A 20,365-nucleotide genomic window follows, 5' to 3' on the forward strand; every position below is an offset into this window, starting at 1 on the left:
GATGCTGCCCAAAGACATCACCTGTACTGATCACCTCATGGGCGCTACCATTAGTGGAGGGGGAGTGCTGAGTCTCCCCATGGAAATACTGTGATGGGTGTGATCTGAAGATACACCTCCCAGGAGCTGGCTCTCCAGGAAATGACATATCTTGCAAGGCCAGAGCCTCAAAAGCAATCCAGCCCCTTTGCACTGCATGGGGTGGGGGGTGTCAGGAGTGGGGTGCAGAGTTCACCTCTGCTGGGCCAGTCCTCCACTCGCAAGGACCATCAGTCAGAGGTGTAAGTCAGAGCAACCCCAAGGCTGCTCTAACCTTGCGGGTCAGGTGCCAAGTGGCACTTAGACCTAGTCCCCGGCATTGCCAGAAGGCCGAGTGATCATGGAGAGGGTTGTTAGCCAGTCAGTCCTACCTCTGTGAAATGAGTCATCTCCAGACGTCTCCTGAGCTTGTGCATCTGCAGAAGGGGGCTAATCCATCTTGTTGCCCCCTGCCAAGTGGTAGCAGGTGCTGAGGCCTTGCAGGTTGGTTTCCTACTGGAGGAGAAAGGTCGATCTCCTGGGCTGGCAGGAGTGCTGCTATGCCCTGTTCCTTGCCCGGCGCTCGTTGGATTGGATTTCTTGGAGCTTTGCGGAACAGGAGCGATTCCCCCGTCACCATGTGTGTGTGTTTAAAGTGTTTAAAGTGCAGTTTGCTCTCAGGAACCTGACGACAGGCTCCTGGAGGCATCAGAGATTCACAGCCCTTAAGGCCAGCAGGGGCTGTTATGGTCACCTAGTCCCTCACCTACATCGCCCAGGCCAACAAATTGTACCCGAGGATTCCTGCATCCTGCCCGACCGAAGGGACTGTCACTTTCCGGGAAACCACCCGTGCTGATTTGAAGATGCCAAGGGACAGAGAAGCCAGTTTAATTTCCCTCCTTGTTAAAAAGGCGCATCTTACCCCCAGTGCGAATGGAGAATAAACCCTCTGTCGTGGGTCAGAGTGATGCCCACCCATTTGCGGACTGCCGGCCCCAGGGGGTACCCCATTGTGCCAAGGGCTGAGTTCTCCACAAGCCTGCTAGTGCCAGTTCCTTCCCCTGCGCGTCCTCTTCGCCCTGGGCCCGTGCGCGGGAAGCACCATCTGGGCAAAGCAGGCAGCTAATTGTGCCACTCGAGAATGACAGCGTCACTGATCCCTGCCAGGCTGGCGCTGCCTCCCAAGGGCCCATTGCCGGAGAAGTGGCCTGGTAACACCCCTCCAGTGATGGGGGGAAAGGAAGGAGGGAGTGAAAGGCAGCATGTGTGTGTGTGTGTGAGAGAGAGAAAGGCAGCGTGTATGTGTGTGTGTGTGTGTGTGTGTGTGAGAGAGAGAGAGAAAGGCAGCGTGTATGTGTGTGTGTGTGTGTGTGTGTGTGTGTGAGAGAGAGAGAGAAAGGCAGCGTGTGTGTGTGTGAAAGGCAGCGTGTGTGTGTGTGTGTGTGTGAGAGAGAGAAAGGCAGCGTGTGTGTGTGTGAAAGGCAGCGTGTTTGTGTGTGTGTGTGTGTGTGTGTGAGAGAGAGAGAAAGGCAGCGTGTGTGTGTGTGAAAGGCAGCGTGTTTGTGTGTGTGTGTGTGTGTGTGTGAGAGAGAGAGAAAGGCAGCGTGTGTGTGTGTGTGTGTGTGTGTGTGTGTGTGAAAGGCAGCGTGTATGTGTGTGTGTGTGTGTATGTGTGTGTGTGTGTAGCAGAGTCCATGATCATTAGTGTCTAGCAAAGTTTGTGCATTTAATCTCCAACTCCTCTCTTGAAGGCCTCTTGCAGGTTCCTTTGCCTGCCTGGGGCCCACACCGAGCGACGCCTTGGCCCACGGGTGACAGTGGTTTTGTCTGTTATCCTTTGCCTGGGGGGCGTTGGGACAGTCCGGTTTCACGCAGTGTGCTGGAGGAGCTGCACCCGGTGCTGTGCCAGGCGCGTGTGGCTCTCCAGGGGTGGGGGTGCTGTGTGTGCTGGGGGGGGGAGGGGGGGTCAGACCTCTGCAGCTTTTGCATCTATCGCCCTGGCAGGGGCTGGGTTGAGTTGGCGGGTCCTGGGCCGCTGCCGGTTCCCAGCCACAAACTCATCCAGTTTTAGCGACTTTGCAAAGCCAGGGCCCCTTCTCCTCCCCAGGGCCCGCGGCCCCGCGCGTGGCCCGCCCTCCCCAGCGGGCCTTTTCCCGCCCGCCCCCTTGACACCTTTCCAGCCCCGCCGGCGGCCAGGGTCCGGTTTCTCCTGTCAGAGCCGGAGCCCAGCGCAAACCAATGGCGGAGGGAGCGGGGCAAAGGCCCCCTATATAGCCCGGAGCCTGCGCGGCGCTCCCAGTGCGCCCGAGCCGGCTCCAGGAGCGCAGCGCAGCGCAGCGCCCCGCGCAGCCCGGGCTCCCGCCGGAGATGGTGCGACTCACGCCGGCCCTGCTGCTCCTCGCCGCCGCCAGCCTGGCCCTGGCCCTGGCCCGAGGTAAGGCTGGTGCCCGCAGGTCCCTGCGCCGCCGGGGGCAGCCCCCGCCTGGCCGCTGCGCTCCCCCGCGCCCCGGGCTGCCCGTCTCGCAGCGCGCCCGGGAGCTGAGCGCTTCGGGGCTGGGGGAGCCGCGGACCCTGGCTGGACTGGGAGGGGCGCACAGCCGGGGAGACCCCTGCTCCCCCGACCCCCCATTCACCGGGCTGCCCGGTGCCCCCGAGCCGGCGGCGCTGCCCAGAGACGGGGGCCGGCCCCGGGACGCCTGGGTTCCCTGGCTGGTTCTGTCCCTGACTTGTGAGCTGCTTTATGTTGCCTGAACTTTGTAGTGTAGACGTGCGTGTGCCCGGAGAGCTCCTGGGAGCGTAGCTAGAGGGGTCCCCAGTACAGCACCTTCCCGCAGTGTGTGGCGGGGAGACCGTCTTTCCCAAAGAGAAAACAGGACACCCCTGAGGCCTCCCCACCTCTCGGGAGGCCCTTGCCCATCACTGGAGTCCTCCCCCCCCACCCCGCGAGAGGCTGGCATCTCCGCTCACCCCCCCCCCCCGCATGTTCCTTCGCACAGCACCCAACTTTTTTGGCAGCAGTTGGCAGCTGTCCCGTTTGCTCTTGTCAGCTGATCAAGTCGGCCAGAGCAGGGACAAATGCCTCCTTCGGGGGGGGGAGGGGGAGAAAGTTGGGACAGGGCTTAAAAAAAGGGACTGTCCCAGCTGAAACCAGACGTATGGTCACCAAAGTGTCTGGGAATGGAAATATGCCTGGTGTCCGGCCAAGCCTGGGGAAATGGGCTTTTCCTCTGTTGTTTAGCACTGATCCTGGCAATCTGCTGCCATGAGGGCAGGGGCCAGGGGGCTCCTGGGGTCAGGGCTTGCTGGTGCAGAAGACACTATCACACCCTGTTGGAGATTGGGGCTCATTTTGGAACTCCGTTTTAGACAGAGATTCAGATTGGGGCCAGTTAGACAGACAGACAGACCGAGACTAGGGTGACCAGATGAGAAGAAGAAGAAAATATCGGGACACATGGGGTGGGGGGTTCCGCCGGCAGAGCAAAAAAAAACCCCAGTGCTGCCGGCAGAGCAAAATATCGGGACAAATTGCGTCCCAACCAAATATCGGTCGGGACGCGGGACAACCATCCAAATATCGGGACGGTTCCATCTGGTCACCCTAACCAATGCCAACACACGCACACACGCACACACGCACACACACACAGGAAAGCTTATGCCCAAATAAATCCCTTAGCCTTTAAGGTGCGACCGAACTCCTCCTTGTATTTTGTGGTTACAGACTAACCCGGCTGCCCCTCTGATAGTACACCCACGAGCCCCTGTCTCTCTGCACTCCTTTCACACCTTGCACACAGACAGACTCTCCTAACTGTCCCTTCACAAGGGACCCTCATTCCTGGGTTACCTCCCTCCTGGCCCAGAGCCGGATCGGTTGTGTTTCAAACCTCTCTGGTTCCTACTGGGCACAAGCCCAGAGAAATCGGAGTTTGGAGGCTTCCCGCAGCAGGGACACAGGGCAGAACCATTAGTGAATCCAGCTTAGGGCTTGTGATGTGTAATAAGGATCCATTGGTCACTCACCCCTCATAGCCCCTTTTGCTCCCCTGGGTGAGGTCTTTTCTGTCCTCTCCTGCCAGGGGAGGAGGGGTGGATTGTATGGTGCACCCCACCTGCAGTAGGGACCTTCATTGTGCCTTTCAGATGCCATCTGCTGCCGCAGTTGTGCCCACCAGACTCCCCCTACCCCCGTGGGAAGGGGGGATGCAGCCCAGCTCCGTGTGTGTGTGGGTGGGTGGGGACACACATGAGCACAGTATCGCTTATAAACACCACTGGGAGGCAGAAATAGACCCGCCCCTTCCCCTCCCATCCCGATAAGTTAAGAGCCAAACAATTTATTGGCAGGGAGATTCCTCCAAGATGAAATTAAGGAGCAGCCAAGGGGGCTCGGGAGAGAGAATCCCACCCTCGGAGGGTTATTTTCGCATCACCATCCTTGGCTCGTCTTATCGCAGAAGCCTGTCGGCCTTTGAAGTCCACGACAAAATTAGGTCGCTATGATAGAAGTAAATTTTTAGAAATCGATTTTTATACAGCCGATTGCCTATGTGTCCACACTAAGCGCATTAAGTCGGCGGAGTGCATCCTTGATTCTCGAGCTCATTTTCAAAGTCAAAAATCTTCCCGATCTCCTTGTCCTTATTATAAAAAGGTATTGACAGGGATGATTGGCCCATACAATTCATGTGTGTGCCTGTTGGGCGCAGTTGGCAGAGAATGCTGGGCCTTGGCAGGGCAGGCTTGCAGCGTGTGGGATGGGAGTGAAATATTATTTTGCTTTAGATTGAAATAAATGTTTCATGCCTCCTGACCCCCAGCCCAGAGTCATGACAGCCCCAGGAACACAACCCACCAGCTGAGAAACACCCATCTAGACAGACGTGTCCCCGGGGTGGGAACATGTTGTGTCTTTTATGGTTAGATCACTGAGGAGCCTCTTCTCCAGCTGTACAGATTGTGGAGTTTTTACAAAATACAAAGGCCCTTGGGAACAGGGCTCCCTGCGCCTCTCGCTCGCAGAGATTTAATAGCAAGTGCCAGAGCGCAGGGATGGGATGAAGTCAGAATCTTTTGACAGAAGGTTTTTTCACTGGCAAATCCCCATTGGTTGAAGCCCACACTTCTCCCGGGAAAGGATCAAACACATTTTTCAGCTTACCATTTTTTTTTTGTTAAAAGTTTTGAAATTGTGAAAACCGTTCCCGAAATGACCGAACGTCCAGTGTGAAATGACTTTGGGTGTCAAGGCTTCAGCTCGTTATAGTAAAAAGGAGGGGAAAAAAATCAAAATTAAAATAAAATGTTTTGAAATTATTGAAACAAACTGTCCGGCTTGTTTTTTTATTCTTATTTCTGGCTCACAACATTTTCTGAGGTTTCAGCTTTTTGATCTTGATTCAGGACTGGGAAATGTTTTTCTATAGCTTGAAAATGTTCCCAGGAAGAGAGACAAGGTGGGTGAGGTAATTAATATCGTTTGTTGGACCCACTTCTGTGCAGTTTCCTGCCCAGCTCCAATGAGCAACCTTCGTTCCTTCTGCAAACAATACCATGGGGCGCCGAGGGCTCCCCGGGGAACGTGACAAACCATTGCAACCGCTCATCAAATAAAGGAACCGAATACACGTGGCGATGCTTTCTGACTGCGTGCACTGCATTAAACCGGGGAGCCGCGGCCGTACCAGGGCCGCCTTGTGCCCGGTGCTGTACAAACAACTGTTATGAAACCAGCCTTTCGTTTGTTCTCTGTGGCGAAATCCAGCAATTCAGAAGTGGGACTCTGGGCCAGTGGAGGAGGGGACTGGCATGGGGCGGGGGGGGATGCAAACACTGCCATAGTGTGATTCTTTCCACAGACCCCCGGCAGGATGATTCCCGACCTGCCAACACCAATGTGCTGGGGAAACACCGGAAAAAGAGGCCTGATGGAAAGCCTCTCCGCATGGATACAGCAGGTGCGGTGCCCTTCGTAGCTGGTCCTGTTTGCCCGTTCACTGCCTGCCCTGTTATGAAGTAACCAAGCACCATGGTCGGGGAGTCGGCATAGTACAAAACTGCAGGTCGGGATTTGGGGAGGGGGGCACTGGCTGAGCCGTTGGGGCAGCCCAGGGCTGGGCTAGCAGGGGGCTGCGGGTCGGGAGTGAGGGGCACCTGCAGAGCTATTGGGTGGGGGGAGGGAGAGCCCAGGGTTGGTGCAGCAGGGGGCTGTGGGTTGGGATTGGGAGACACCAGTATAGCAGCAACATCCCCTCCCTTTCAAGTCATACAATAATTAAAAAAAACAAACCTGCAGCTTAAAGGCTGGCATGGCAAGATGCGTTGGGTGCAGCTGGCCTGTGGGTGGCACCATGTCCCTTAGCCACGGAGGCCGTAGATTCCGTGTCCCCCCGGCACGTCGGAGCTGCAGGGCTGGCGTGGGAGCCAGGGCTCACCAACGTGTCCGGACACAGACACTCGTGTCCATGGAAAAATACTTGAGGTCCGTGGTCACTTTTCAAACCAGTGGAGTGACCGAATGGCAGAACCCCTCCCCCGAATGTCCGTCTCTAAGGCCAGTAATTTTGCCAAGTGTCCAACGCGCAACGTGGCGGTGCCACCTCTGTGCAGGACCCTGGCGCTAGGCACTGTACACACGCAGAGCCGGGCCCCGCCCCAAAAGCTGAGAGGCAATTTGCTGCTATAACCCAAACCGCGGAGGAAGCCTGGGCTGGAGCATCCATCCTGGAGGGTGGGAACTGACAGGGCATTGGGCGCTGATACCCAGAGGGGCAGAGCCTGCCAGGCTGGGGAAAGCGCCAGCAAACATACGGGCTTTGGCCTAGAGCCGGGACAAATAAACAGCCCTGGTCCGAGGCACGATGGGCTCCAGGGCCTCCCGCCTGCCCAGAGGAGCCTGCACCCGTTCCATGGCGCAACCCCCCCAGGTCATATTGTTTCTGCAAAAGGCCAAGAAACCGGCCAAGCTGGAACAAGCCAGTGGCCCATCTACCCGGGACCCTGGCGTTGCCTGGATGTTGCATCTGCTAGGGTGGCATTGTGTGTGTGTGATTCCTTCCTGACCCGAGTGGGGAAATCTGCCCTGAAGTATGACAATCAATCACCCTTGCCCACCAGCTCAGCGTGGGATAACCGCGGGTTCCTTTCCCTGCCCCCTAGGCGCCACTGAGTGGACCTCCTGGTTCAATGTGGACCACCCTGGCGGGGAGGGCGATTACGAGAGCCTGGAGGCCGTCCGCTTCTACTACCGGGAGCGGGTGTGCACCCAGCCAGTCTCCATCCAAGCCCGCACCACCGAGTGGGAGCTGCCCGAGGACGTGGGCGAGATCGTGCACTACAGCCCCGAGAAGGGATTCTGGTGCATCAACCGGGAGCAGCCAGGGGGCAGAACCTGCTCCAACTACCACGTCCGCTTCCTGTGCCCCGTGGGTGAGTGCCTTGGGGGCAGGGGGGCGCTGGGTCTGAGGGTCACCAGGCAGTGCCATCTCCAGATCCCTGGCCTCCTGGGTGTCGGGCCCCACCGACCCTGCCATTTTGCGTCAGCCCAGGTTGGCCCACGGGTGCCAGGTCCTTCCTCTATTCATTGCCAGTCCCTGGTGCTTCCCTCCCAATCCCAGCGATGCACGAGGCCCAGGCTGCCCTGCCCTCCCTACTGACCCCTGTGCCCTGAAGGCCGAGGACCCTTCTGCCAGCTGGGTGTCTTGAGAGAACCATTACTGACCATGAAATTACCCCTCCGGGAGCACCCCAGGGCGCTGGGCATGCTGCAGCCGGGTGTGTGTGCGTGTGGGTGGGTGTACGGGGCATCCTCCCTCCACCTCCCACCCCCACCAACCACGTGCCGGGCAGCATGCAGAGGGTGGGACATTAGACTGGCCCGGGGGGGGGCGGGAACGGGGGGGTTGGAGGATGGCCCTGGTGTGGGGACCCCTGCAGTGCCATGGAGACGCTGCTGTCATACCCCGAGAAGGGGCTAAAGCACCCAGCTGGCTAATGGCCACAGACGATGGATCTGGACCTCCCAACAGGCAGGGATGGCTCCCGTCCCTCCCCACTGCCCCGTCCCCTGCCACCGAGCGGATCCCGTTGCTCATCCAGACCACGATGGGTCCCTTCCAGTCACCTGCTGCGCCCACCCCACATCCGCCCGTCTTCTGGGGAGGGGGGAGGAGACGATTCGCAGACATCCCCCCCCGGGTACCTCCTAGGGACTGAACAGCCCCCGGCCCCTCCTGCCCAGCTCCTGCATTGCCCCCTTGCTGGGGGAGGGATCGTTAAATCCAGCTGGTCTCTTCCATCCGAGTCCCCTTTCATCACCCACAGCACCAGAGTCGGTGTCCCCCCCCACATACCAGACCTGTGGGGAAGGGGGGTTAATCCTTTGCCTGCCAGCCTGTCAGGGTTCCTTCCCCACTCTGAACTCTAGGGTACAGATGTGAGGACCCGCATGAAAGCCCCCTAAGCTTATTTCTACCAGCTTAAGTTAAAACCTGGTACGCTGCCACCACCGAGTGATTTAACAAGAAACAGGGAAAGGACCACTTGGAGTTCCTCTGCCCCCAAAATATCCCCCAAGCCCTTACACCCCCTTTCCTCGGGAGGCTTGAGAGTAATATCCTAACCAATTGGTTACAAAGTGATCAAAGACCCAAACCCTGGGTCTTTGGACAATGGGAAAATCAGTCAGGTTCTCAAGAGAAGGATTTTATTAAAAAGAAAAGGTAAAAATCATCTCTGTAAAATCAGGATGGGAAATAACTTTACAGGGTAATCAGATTCAAAGAGCCCAAGGGACCCCCCCCTCTGGCCTTAGGTTCAAAGTTACAACAAAACAGGGATAAACCTCCCTCTAGCAAAGGGAACATTCACAAGTTTAGAAAACAAAGATAAACTAACACGCCTTGCCTGGCTGTTACTTACAAGTACGAGAGACTTGAGACTTGTTCAGAAAGATTTGGAGAACATGGGTTAATGTCGGTCCCTCTTAGTCCCAAGAGCGAACACACCCAAAAACAAAGCGCACAAACAAAACTCTTTTCTCTCTCTCTCCACCCCCCCCCCCAAGATGTGAAAGTATCTTGTCCCCTTATTGGTCCTTTGGGTCAGGTGTCAGCCAGGTTACCTGAGCTTCTTAACCCTTTACAGGTAAAAGGATTTTGGTGCCTCTGGCCAGGAGGGAGTTTATGGTATTGTACACAGGAGGGGTGTTACGCTTCCCTTTCTAGTTGTGACACAGCCCATCCAATGCATCGCCCATCTGCTGGGAAAATTGCTCGCAGCGGAAGGCCCCAAGGTATCTGGGGCAGCTGGACCCCCCGTGCTGCTGCTGCTGGTGGTGGTGGGGTTACAAACATGACCCCTTACTGGGCCAGTGCCGGGAAAGTGTTAGGGGGAGATGTTTGACTCCACAGCCTTGGAGGGTACCAGAGTCCCTGGGCCCAGCTCTGAGAGCGGGCAGGTTTCAGTAACTCTCCCCGCCGGGATTCTCTGCCCTGGGCGCTTCCCCCCCAGTAACCCCTCTTGTCTCCCTGGCCCCCCCAGAGCATGACGACTGGTCGCACTGGTCAGCCTGGAGTGCCTGTTCCAGACCCACCTGCGGGGGCAGCGGGCTCCAGACCCGACAGCGCAGCTGCCTCAACAGCCAGCCCCTGTCGCTGCTGCAGCCGGTGTGTGCCGGGAAAGCCACGCAGAGACGGGCGTGCAGCAGCGGGCCCTGCACAGGTAATGGGCTGCGGTGCCGCTGGGCGACCCGGGGGGCTTGCGCACGGGGCCTGGTCCCGGGATCCGAGCTCAGCTCTCCTGTTCACCGGCCGGCCGCGGGGTGAGGCCTGGGGGCACTGGTGGTTCATGGCGAGAGACGCACGCTGGATGTACAGCGAGGCTCCAGCAGGGTCGTCAGCCCCTCACCAAAAAGTGACTGACAAAGGTCTCATGCTGTGGGGCCTGTGGTGCTCAGCGGAGGAGCTGTGATTCCATCCCAGGGAGGGCAGGGGACCCACATGCATGCGTGCACAGTCTCAGCCAGCAGGGGGCAGTGTACGCACACGCGCACACACACACAAAATATTAATCTCCTTAGACTGTAAACTCTTTGGGGGCAGGGACTGTCTTTTTGTTCTGCTTGTGCAGTGCCTAGTTCGCTGGGGTCCTGGTGCAGAACTGGTTGGAAAATCGTCCCCAGAGAGTAGTTCTCAGTGGTTCACAATCACGCTGGAAGGGCAGAACGAGTGGGGTCCTGCAGGGATCGGTTATGGGTCCAGTTCTGTTCAATATCTTCGTCAATGATTTAGATAATGGCATTGAGAGGACATTAAAATTTGTGGGTGATACCAAGCTGGGAGGGGCTGCAAGTGCTTTGGAGGACAGGATTAAAATTCAAAATGATCTGGACAAACTGGAGAAATGGCCTGAAGTAAATAGGATGAAATTCAATAAGGACAAATGCAAAGTGCTCCACTTAGGAAGGACCAATCAGTTGCACACATACAAAGGGGGCAATGACTGCCTAGGAAGGAGCACCGCAGAAAGGGAGCTGGGGTCAGAGTGGATCACAAGCTAAATATGAGTCAACAGTGTAAGGTTGTTGCCAAAAAAGCAAACATCATTGGGTAAGGAAGGGTGTCCCTGGCCTCTGTCTGTCAGAGGGTGGAGATGGATGGCAGGAGAGAGATCACTTGATCATTGCCTGTTAGGTTCACTCCCTCTGGGGCAGCTGGCATTGGCCACTGTCGGTAGACAGGATACTGGGCTGGATGGACCTGTGCTCTGACCCAGTCCAGCCGTTCTTATGGGATGTATTAGCAGGAGTGCAGTAAGCAAGACACGAGAAGTAATTCTTCTGCTCTACTCCACACTGATTAGGCCACAACTGGAGTGTTGTGTCCAGTTCTGGGCACCGCACTTCGGGAAGGATGTGGACAAATTGGAGAAAGTCCAGAGAAGAGCAACAAAAATGATGAAAGGTCTAGAAAACATGAGCTGTGAGGGAAGATTGGAAAAACTGGGTTAGTTTAGTCTGGAAAAGAGAAGACTGAGAGGGGACATGATGATAGTTTTCAAGTACGTAAAAGGTTCTTACAAGGAGGAAGGAGAAAAAATTTCTTAATCTCTGAGGACAGGACAAGACGCAATGGACTTAAACTGCAGCAAGGGAGGTTTAGGTTGGACATTAGGAAAAACTCCCTAACTGTCAGAGTGGTTAAGCACTGGAATAAATTTCCCAGAGAGGTTGTGGAATCTCCATCATTGGGGATTTTTAAGAGCAGGTTGGACAAACACCTGTCGGGGGTGGTCTGGATAATACTCAGTCCTGCCATGAGTTCAGGGAACTGGACTAGCTGATCTCTGGAGGTCCCTTCCAGTCCTAGGATTCTATGCCTGGGGCTCCCAGGACCACACAATAATAATATGAATTACCCTAATTTAACACCAGTGTCTCCCCCGCACACACCGAGTTATTTCAGACTCCTGCACGTGCCGTTCTGTACCATGCCACATCTGGGCACAACGCCACATTCAGTTTTTCTTAAAGCCACGAGCTGAATTATTTTAAAGGACTTTTTCTCTCACCAGTTCATTAAATCAGGACTAAGGAGGGAAAAAACCCATTTTAAACAATAAAGGCCCTCAGTGCAGCCGGTACATCAACAGGCAGGAATGTCAGGCATGGGCCTGTGGTCTAGAACGGCTGGTTTTTTATTTTTTATGGCTCAGGCTCTTTTTAATGGACTCTTTCAGGGAGCCCGGTGTTCAGGGCGGGTGGCTGGCAGCTCTGAGCGCTGGATACGTTCTTGGTGGGAACAGGCCCCAGATCTTTGCATAGCTAGGGGGGATTTTTTAAGTTGACTCCCACCTCCTATCTCAATGCAGGGCAAGTTTTTCTTTACACCCAGCCTTCAGTGCTGGGTCCCTATGGACAGCTTCCGCGCCATCTGTTCTCCGCGAGCTGTTCAGAGTAATTGAAGTAGCAGAGGCCTAGGCCGTAAACATAGTTTGGCAGACGCGTGCGGAAGGCTGAGCCTGGGAACTTGATGCTGGGAACGGCCAGCGCCCCGGCATGCAGCGTCCCGGCACTGGGCACGCTGGGCTTGGTTTGAATGATCCTCCAAGGCAGGGGGGCCGGGACCTCAGGCCGTGCCAGGGTAGTGGTGGGGGAGTTCTTGTGAAACCAAGTTTGGTCACATCCCCGGCTTGGGGCACATCGGAACTCAAGGCAAAGCGCGTTCCGCATCTCTGTGGCCTGGCACCTTGTGTCGCCATTTGCACCAGTGCAGAAGCAGGTGTGAACCGCTGCCATTGCACTCTGCTTGTGTTTCACACTCACTTTGCACGGGTGCCAACGAGGACAAAGGAGATGGAGCTCAGTGCCAAACCCAGCATGGGTTCCCTGGAGGGTCACATCTGCCCCCTAAGTAGGATTCAGCAGCTGGGGGGGGGAGCCTCCCCCCGCCCTACCAGGCGTGTTCTCAGGGCCATGCACAGGGCAGCGTGGGGGAGCTCTCCCTGCGGGCCGGTTTCTGGGATTCTCTGTGCAGCGCCATGCGCATGGAGGAACTGCTGCCTGATGGGGTCGCTGGTGTCTCCACCCCCAGATGCTGGGTGGAGCGAGTGGGGCGCCTGGAGCCCCTGCTCCAAAAGCTGCGGTAGCGGCGGGAAGCGAGTCCGGCGTCGGAGCTGCAAGAAACCCGAGAGTTCCCACTGCGTCGGCCGCCCCTCGGAGGCGCAGAAATGCGCCCGGACACCCTGCCCAGGTACTGGCCATGCTGCGGCTCCCTCCCCTGGGCCACCCACAGCAAGAGGGACCAGCCTCTGGAGTGGCAGGGTTGGGGGGGCAGGTCATCCCTGACCTGCTTTTCGGGGTATCTGGCACATTCCCGAGGAGCAGGGGCCACTGGGTGAAAGTGCCTGGGAAGGGCTGAGCCTCCCTTGGAAGGGTCAGGAGCCCTGTTGCTGCCACGTGGGTATTTTAGGGAGGGCGGTGGGTCCTGTAGACCCCATCTCCGAGCCCCGAGGGTCCCCCTTCCCGCTCTGTCCTGGGGGAGCGGGGGGTGTCCTAGTGTGTTCCACTCTCATTGCGTTCATCTCTGTCCCTGCCCCCAGCCTGCCAGCTGAGCTGCGCCCTGGGTGCGGCGAACAAGAACTGCAGCAGCTGCACGTGCCAGTATCACACCCTGGTGGGCACCGTCCTGAGCGCCGAGGGGGCCGCCCTCGCCAATGCCCAGGTCTCCCTCAAGGCCAAACCACGGGCCGTGCTGGCCAGGACTGACCACCGGGGCAGCTTCAGCATCCGGGGGGTCTGCGCTGGCAGCGGGGCCAATGTCACCGTCCAGTTGGAGACGTTCGCCCCAGGCGAGGCTCAGATTGTCTCCAATGGCTCCAGGAGGTCGTCGGTGCAGGTCACGCTCCAGAGGCTGGGTGAGGGGCCCTGCCTGGTGTGTGTGTGTGTGTGGGGCGGGATCCCATGTCCACCTCTAGGGACTGCTCCACCCAGAGGAGAACAGCCTGCTAGTGCTGCCAGCTAATGGAGTTGCTCTTTGAGCTCCAGTGGCTAGAGGTCTGCACTGTAGGGACAAAGATCCTGGGTTCAAGCCCCACTGGTGACCCATCCGGGAGGGTTGCTACAAAAGGGAGCCCTTAAAGCACAAGGACCCCCATGACTGAAGGCACCATGAGCCTTCTTGGGGAGCTGACAGCAAGGGTGTGGGGGGAAGGGGAGGACTGAATTGGGGGGGAGCTGGGAGCTGGATTCTGGGCGGACTCAGGGCCTGACTTCTGAGTGAGCTGGAACACAGGTTGGGGTGGGAGCAGATTGTGGGGCGGGGGGGTGTAGTAGTGGTGGGGGAGGGTGGTTGTTGCCATCGCTGGGGCATCGTTGCCTCTTCTGCTCCCTCTCTGTCCGGCAGAGAAGCCCTACATGGTGACGCACCCCGAGTCCAAGGTGCGGGTGGCAGGCCAGGGCGTGACTCTCTGCTGTGCGGCCTCCGGCAACCCGCTGCCCACGAAATATTACTGGTGAGTTGCAGGAACTGGACGAGCCGGCCCTTGGCAACTGCCATCGGCCTTGGGGGAGACCTGGGTATAGTCTGGCCTCCCAGACCGAGGTAGGGGCAGTGCTGTAGGACAGGGATAGCGGGGGAAGGGGCTGCAGGTCGGGCGTGAGGGGCACCGGCAGAGCGGGGGGGTGGAGCTTGGAGCGATGGTGGGGTTGTGGGAGGGCTAAAGGGGTGTGTGTTGAGAGTGGGGGTTGGGTGTGGGGGTTGGAGGGGTGGGGGATTGTGGGGGGCAGTTGAGGGTATGTGTGTGGGGGAGTTGGAGCGATGGTGGGGTTGTGGGAGGGCTAAAGGGGTGTGTGTTGAGAGTGGGGGTTGGGTGTGGGTGTTGGAGGGGTGGGGGATTGTGGGGGGCAGTTGAGGGTATGTGTGTGGGGGAGTTGGAGGGATGGTGGGTGTTGTGGGGAGGGGATTGTGTGGGGGGTGCACGGAAGGGCTGGGTCTGTGCGTACAGGGGAAACCCCTCCAGGCCGGCGGTCCGGGCAGCAGGCGCGAGCCGATGCTCCAGCCCCCAGTGGCTGACGCGCTCTGCTTGCCGGTCTCCCGCAGGTACCACAACGGGACGCTCCTGGACCGGAAACTCCACAGGTACAAGAGCAGCTTGGTGCTGCGGGACTTGGAGCTGCGCCAGGCTGGATTCTATCACTGCAAAGCCAGCACCGACGTGGGCTCCATCAAATCCTCCCCCGCCTCCCTGACCGTGACTGGTGAGTCCCAGGGCGGCCGCTGGGCGGGAGCCGGGGTCGCTACCCCCTGCTCACCCCGGTCGGCCATGGCACTAGCGCTCCTGGGGAGAGCCGGGGAAGGAATCTCCTCCAGTCGTGAAGCCCATTGATTGACAGGCCATTGACTCTGGGTAGAGACTTGCCAGTGGGGGCTGGATCAGAGCCCAGGCTGCCCTCAGGGTAGCGCCTCAGGCCCTGAGGGGGCAAGAAGCCGGTTGAGTAGCAGAGGGCAGCTGTGGGGAACCCGGCACCGGCCAAGCCAGAACTGGGAGCTGCTGCAGGACAAGCTGCAGCTCCCGGCTGGGCTGTGACGTGCTCCTGTCCTCTGGGGGGCTGGCACAGGGGAGGGCCTGGCACCTACGCCCCACAGCCCAGGGCTACGCGAGGCTGCCAGGCCTCCACCCAGCCTGGTTTATTATTGTAGGGTTGCTTCTGCCGCTGGATCCCAGGTCAGCCGCTCAGCAGCGTGGGGGCTGGCTGCCCAGAGGGATGGGGGGGCAGGGGCAGGCCCTAGCAACCTGGCTAAGGGGGAGCGGGGCTTTACCCCTGGCTGTAGAAGGAGCTGGGTGCCCCTCGCCCTGGATCGGGGAGGGGGTGCTGGTGCTCGGTGGGGGAGAGGCCGCTGCCTTTGGCATCTCGGTACCGATCAAGCGCGGTGGAGGGATTTCCTCTCGCAGCCCCTGACGTGACTCTTCTCTCCCCCGCCCAGGCCAGGGAGAGCCGAGCTGCCAGGCCGAGCCGGAGGAATACCTCATCAAGCTGCCCAGCGAGTGCTTCCAGGAGGCCGGGCGCTCCCCGTACTACAACGTGGGGCGCTGCCCTGACGTCCGCTGCGCCGGGAGCCTGAAGGACGAGCTGCAGTGCCGGGACGGGGCGGGACACTGCTGCAGGGTCCGGCGCATGGAGGTGCGGGAGATCCGCTGCGCCGGCTCCGTCCTGCCCGTCAAGGTGGTGGCCGAGTGCGGCTGCGAGAGATGCGCCCGGCCCAAGATCCTGGTGCACGGCAGGGTGACGGCAGCCGACAATGGGGAGCCGCTGCGCTTTGGCCAGATCTTCCTGGGCAAAGAGAACATCGGCTTCACCGGCTACAAGGGCACCTTCGCCATCGACGTGCCCCCGGACACGCGGCGGCTGGTGGTCCGGTTCGTGGACCGACTGCAGAAGTTTGTGGACACGGTCAAGGTCCTGCCCTTCGACCCCCGGGGCGGCGCCGTTTACCAGGACATCAAGGTGATGCGGAAGAAAGAGCCGGTGGACCTGGACTCCACGCAGGCCAATACCATCCTGCTGGGGGGGCTGGAGGGCCAGGAGCCGGTGGGGGAGATGGTTTTACCAGCTGGATCTTTCCTCCGGCCCAATGGGGAGGTGTACAATGGCACCGTGAAGGCCAGTGTGACCTTCCTGGACCCCCGGGACCTCACCACAGCGGCCGCTGCCTCCAGCGACCTCAACTTCATCAACGCCGAGGGGGATCTCTTCCCGCTGAGGACCTACGGCATGTTCTCCGTGGACTTCCGAGAGAGCGAGTCCAGCCAGGTGCTGCGGACGGGCCGGGTGCAAGTGCGGGTGGACGCGGAACATGTCCGCATGCCCGAGCACCTGCAGAAGATGAAGCTGTGGTCCCTGAACCCCGAGACAGGCCTGTGGGAGGAGGAAGGTGCCTTCCGCCGGGCCAAGGAGCGGCGGGGCAAGCGGGAGGAGAGGGCCTTCTTGGTCGGCAACGTGGAGATCCGGGAGAGACGGCTCTTCAACCTGGACGTGCCCGAGAGCCGCCGCTGCTTCGTCAAGGTCCGGGCCTACATCAACGAGAAGTTCATCCCCAGCGAGCAGCTGGAGGGGGTGGTCGTCACCCTCATCAACCTGGAGCCCGAGCCTGGCTACTCCTCCAACCCCCGGGCCTGGGGGCGCTTCGACAGCGTCCTCACCGGGCCCAACGGAGCCTGCCTGCCTGCCTTTTGCGACGGCCAGCGGGCTGACGCCTACACGGCCTATGTCACCGCCACCATAGGCGGGGAGGAGCTGGAGGCAGTGCCCTCCAGCCCCAAGCTCAACCCCAACGCCGTGGGGGTGTCCCAGCCCTACCTCAACAAGCTGGGCTACCGCCGGACGGACCACGACGACCCGCGCCTCAAGAAGACAGCCTTCCAGATCAACCTGGCCAAGCCCAACCCCAACAACATAGACGAGGTCAACGGGCCCATCTACGCCTACCGGAGCCTGAGGGAGTGTGAGGAGGCGCCCGTTTCCGCCAACCACTTCCGCTTCTACCGGGTGGAGGTGGACAAGTACGAGTACAATGTCGTGCCCTTCAAGGAGAGCGACCTGGCCTCCTGGACCGGCGACTACCTGTCCTGGTGGCCCAATCCCCAGGAGTTCAGGGCCTGCTACATCAAGGTGAAAATCAGTGGGCCCCAGGAATACATGGTGAGGTCCCGGAGCGTTGGCGGCAGCCACCCCCGGACACGTGGCCGGCTGTACGGCCTACGGGACACCCGCAGCGTCCGGGACATGGAGATCTACAACACCTCGGCCGCTTGCGTGGAGTTCAAATGCAGCGGGATGCTCTTCGACCAGAGCCTGATCGACCGCACCTTGGTCTCCATCATCCCTCAGGGCAGCTGCCGCCGCACCGCTGTCAACAGCCTCCTGCGGGAGTACCTGGGCCGCCACCCGCCGGTGGTGGAGAACAACGACACCGCGGTCTTCAACATGCTGGCGCCCGTGGACCCGCTGGGCCACAACTACGGCATCTACACGGTGACCGACCAGAACCCCCGGCTGGCCAAGGAGATTGCCATCGGCCGGTGCTTCGACGGCACGTCTGACGGCTTCTCCCGGGAGATGAAGTCTGACGTCGGCACGGCCCTTACCTTCTACTGCCAGGAGAAGCCCATCACCCGGCAGAGCTTCTTCCAGCGTCTGCTCAGCTCGCCCGTGGACACCCTGACCGAGGTCCGCCGCGAGATGAGGGGGAACGAGCAACTACGGGCCCCCTCCCAGGTGGTGGCCTATCCTGCTGGCCTCAGGACCGGGTTCTCCACCCAGACCCGACGGACCCCCAGCAGCCGCAGAAGGATGGGCCTGAGCCGGGCTCAGCAGTGAGCGGCGCCAGCGCTGCTGGCCCCCCCAACTGACACATGCCCCCCACACTCCCATTCTCACAACATTCCCTGGGGTCCCTAACGCAGAACACCACCCGCCCCCCCCCAAAGTGTCCCTCCTCCCTCCCCACCCAAGTCACTGTCCCCTAAGGTATCCAGCTAAACTCTGCTAGTGCCCGTGGGGGACGCCAGCCCACAGACTTTCCTCGCATGAAGTGTCGGCGTGGGGTGGGGGGACCCTTGTTCTCTATCACTAGAAAACTCAGCTGAGGTGGGGGAAGCACCTCGTGGCTGGGAGTAGGCTCCAGCATCGGACCCCAGAAGGGTCACATCCCACACCCAGGGCTCTCAATGGCCCTGAGCCATAACATCCCACCCCGTGTTATGCAGCCCCCTGCCCCACCACAGGCATAGCTTGAGGTCTGTTTGAGGAGCAGCCCCAGTCTGGCCAACAGGGCTGTGCATGGAGGGGCCAGTTGTGCACCTGCCCAAATGCCCCCCATTCACCCCCCCCCCCAAACTATGCCCATGCTCCCCACCGCTTGCACCCTGCACCGGCTGGGGCCAGCAAAGAGCCAGAGGATGGTTTCTGTTACTAACTTTGACCCAGCCATCGTATGCTCCAGAGGACGCTGCCAGCGCAAGGCGCACAGACCCGCGCCTGGAGAGAACCAGCCCCTGAAGTTATTTTTTAAACAGGATATTTCAGTGAAAACAGGTGATTTGACAGGAATAGCATCCCCCACCCCTGCTGGCAAGCCCCCACCGCGCTGCTCCCTGCAGCAAGGGCAGCGTCTGAAACTGACTAGAGCCAAAGGTGAACCTGACCAGCACCCCCTGTTTTCAGGCTGGGAAAGTGAACAATACGGAGAAGCAAATTAGATATTTTTACATCCTTCCAGTGTTAATATTAATGATCTAAAGGGTGATTAGCGCCGCAGCTAAGGAAATCCACAGACACTAAGCCTAGGGTGACCAGACAGCAAATGTGAAAAATTGGGGCGGGGTGGGGGGTGATAGGAGCCTATATAAGAAAAAGGCCCAAAAATCGGGACCATCCCTATAAAATCAGGACATCTGGTCACCCTACCTTAGCCTGACAGATCCTCTTCAAGCATGAAGTGCTTCTATTTGGGTCAGTGCAGGACAGGCCAGAAACAAAACCCCCTTGGATGTGCTAAAGGGAAAGGAAGAAAACTAGAAATTTGGCATTCATTTCATAGTGCCCCCCCACCCCTGCCAGGGTATGAAAAGCAACAGAATTATAAAGCAAAGCAAACGGATTCTCCCCTAGAATAGACCACAGGACTCCTAGATATGGGCTTCTCTACAGCAGCACTGGCGGATGGTACCAGCCCCTTTTTTTCAAGCAATCTTTTCTTTGGTGAGTGGCCAAAAATTAAAACCAAAATTATTTTCTTTCCTAATTGCCTATGGGTTGGCCGGGTTAAATACGTCCTCCCCACGCCTGGTAACGACGTTCCTCCCCGCCGGAAAAGAGGGGAAATTAAGAAAAAGTGTGTAGCGGGGGAAATGCCCCTTGGCAAACAGACCCTGAGCAGGTTTCCATGCCAGAACTGGATACGGCACCTGCCTGCCCCCACTTGACTCACTGCGCCAGCCAACCTTAATGCGCAGTGATTTGCAAATCTCCAGCCTTGTGTCTGTAAGGTTCCCGCCGTGCCCAGCCAGGGACCAGCCCACACCAGAGCTGGCAGCGCCGCTTGGCTGGATCCAGGCCAGTGTTGGGCCATGGAACTTCCAGTGCAAGTGGCCTGAATTAACGCAAGGGCCTGTCCTCCAGCCAGGCTGCTCCTGGTGTGTGAAACACAGGGGCAGGGTTCTGCTAGGGACAACGGTCTGTGCGGGACGGTCTGTGTTGCCAAGGCATGTTGATAAATGGTGCAGATTTGTACATTATTTATTATAAAATATATGGTTGTGTTTCCATCGGTCTGGACGAGGTGTGTCCTGCGCGGTCTCGGCCCATGTTGGGTTGGAGCCGGGGCTGGAACGCAGGTATCTGCCATGGCCAGAGTGTGCGCTCCCTCGCTGTCTCTCAGCAAAACTGCTTGGGCCTTGTGAGGTATTTCCCAACCTATGGCTGGTCCCAGCCGGAACTGGAGGAGCCTGAGTGGCTGCATGGCACAAAGCTGTAAGCCCTGCGGTGAGGCTGGCCCCAGGGAGGCAACTGTGGTACTGCTCTTAGCGGGATGATTGGGCTGTAGAGTGCATCTCCCTGGGATCCTCAGAACCACCCATTCACCAGCAATGCAGCCTCCCGCCCCTTTACCAGCAATGCAGCCTCCCGCTCATTCACCAGCCATCCAGCCTCCCACCCATTCACCAGCAATCCAGCCTCTCACTCATTCACCAGGAATCCAACCTCCTGGTCACTCACCCATTCACCAGCAATCCAACCTTCCACCCATTCACCAGCAATCCAGCCTCCCGCTCATTCACCCAT

The 20,365-nt window shown here is 58.8% G+C and overlaps 1 protein-coding gene across 1 annotated transcript; it reads left to right on the plus strand.

Annotated features, from left to right (window-relative positions):
• Positions 1 to 1,162: 1,162 nt before the first annotated feature.
• CILP2 (cartilage intermediate layer protein 2) lies at positions 1,163 to 19,746 on the plus strand. Its single transcript, XM_044999048.1, is given in 13 exon segments — positions 1,163 to 1,232; positions 1,773 to 1,957; positions 1,960 to 2,106; positions 2,109 to 2,324; positions 2,326 to 2,455; positions 5,883 to 5,981; positions 7,183 to 7,452; positions 9,565 to 9,744; positions 12,615 to 12,773; positions 13,123 to 13,437; positions 13,926 to 14,034; positions 14,622 to 14,779; positions 15,507 to 19,746. Coding segments are annotated over 13 exon segments (4,431 nt in total). The 3' UTR covers positions 17,900 to 19,746.
• The last annotated feature ends 619 nt before the right edge of the window (positions 19,747 to 20,365 follow it).

Source organism: Mauremys mutica, chromosome 24 (genome assembly GCF_020497125.1).
Source record: "Mauremys mutica isolate MM-2020 ecotype Southern chromosome 24, ASM2049712v1, whole genome shotgun sequence".
In the NCBI taxonomy this organism is placed as follows: Eukaryota; Metazoa; Chordata; order Testudines; family Geoemydidae; genus Mauremys; species Mauremys mutica.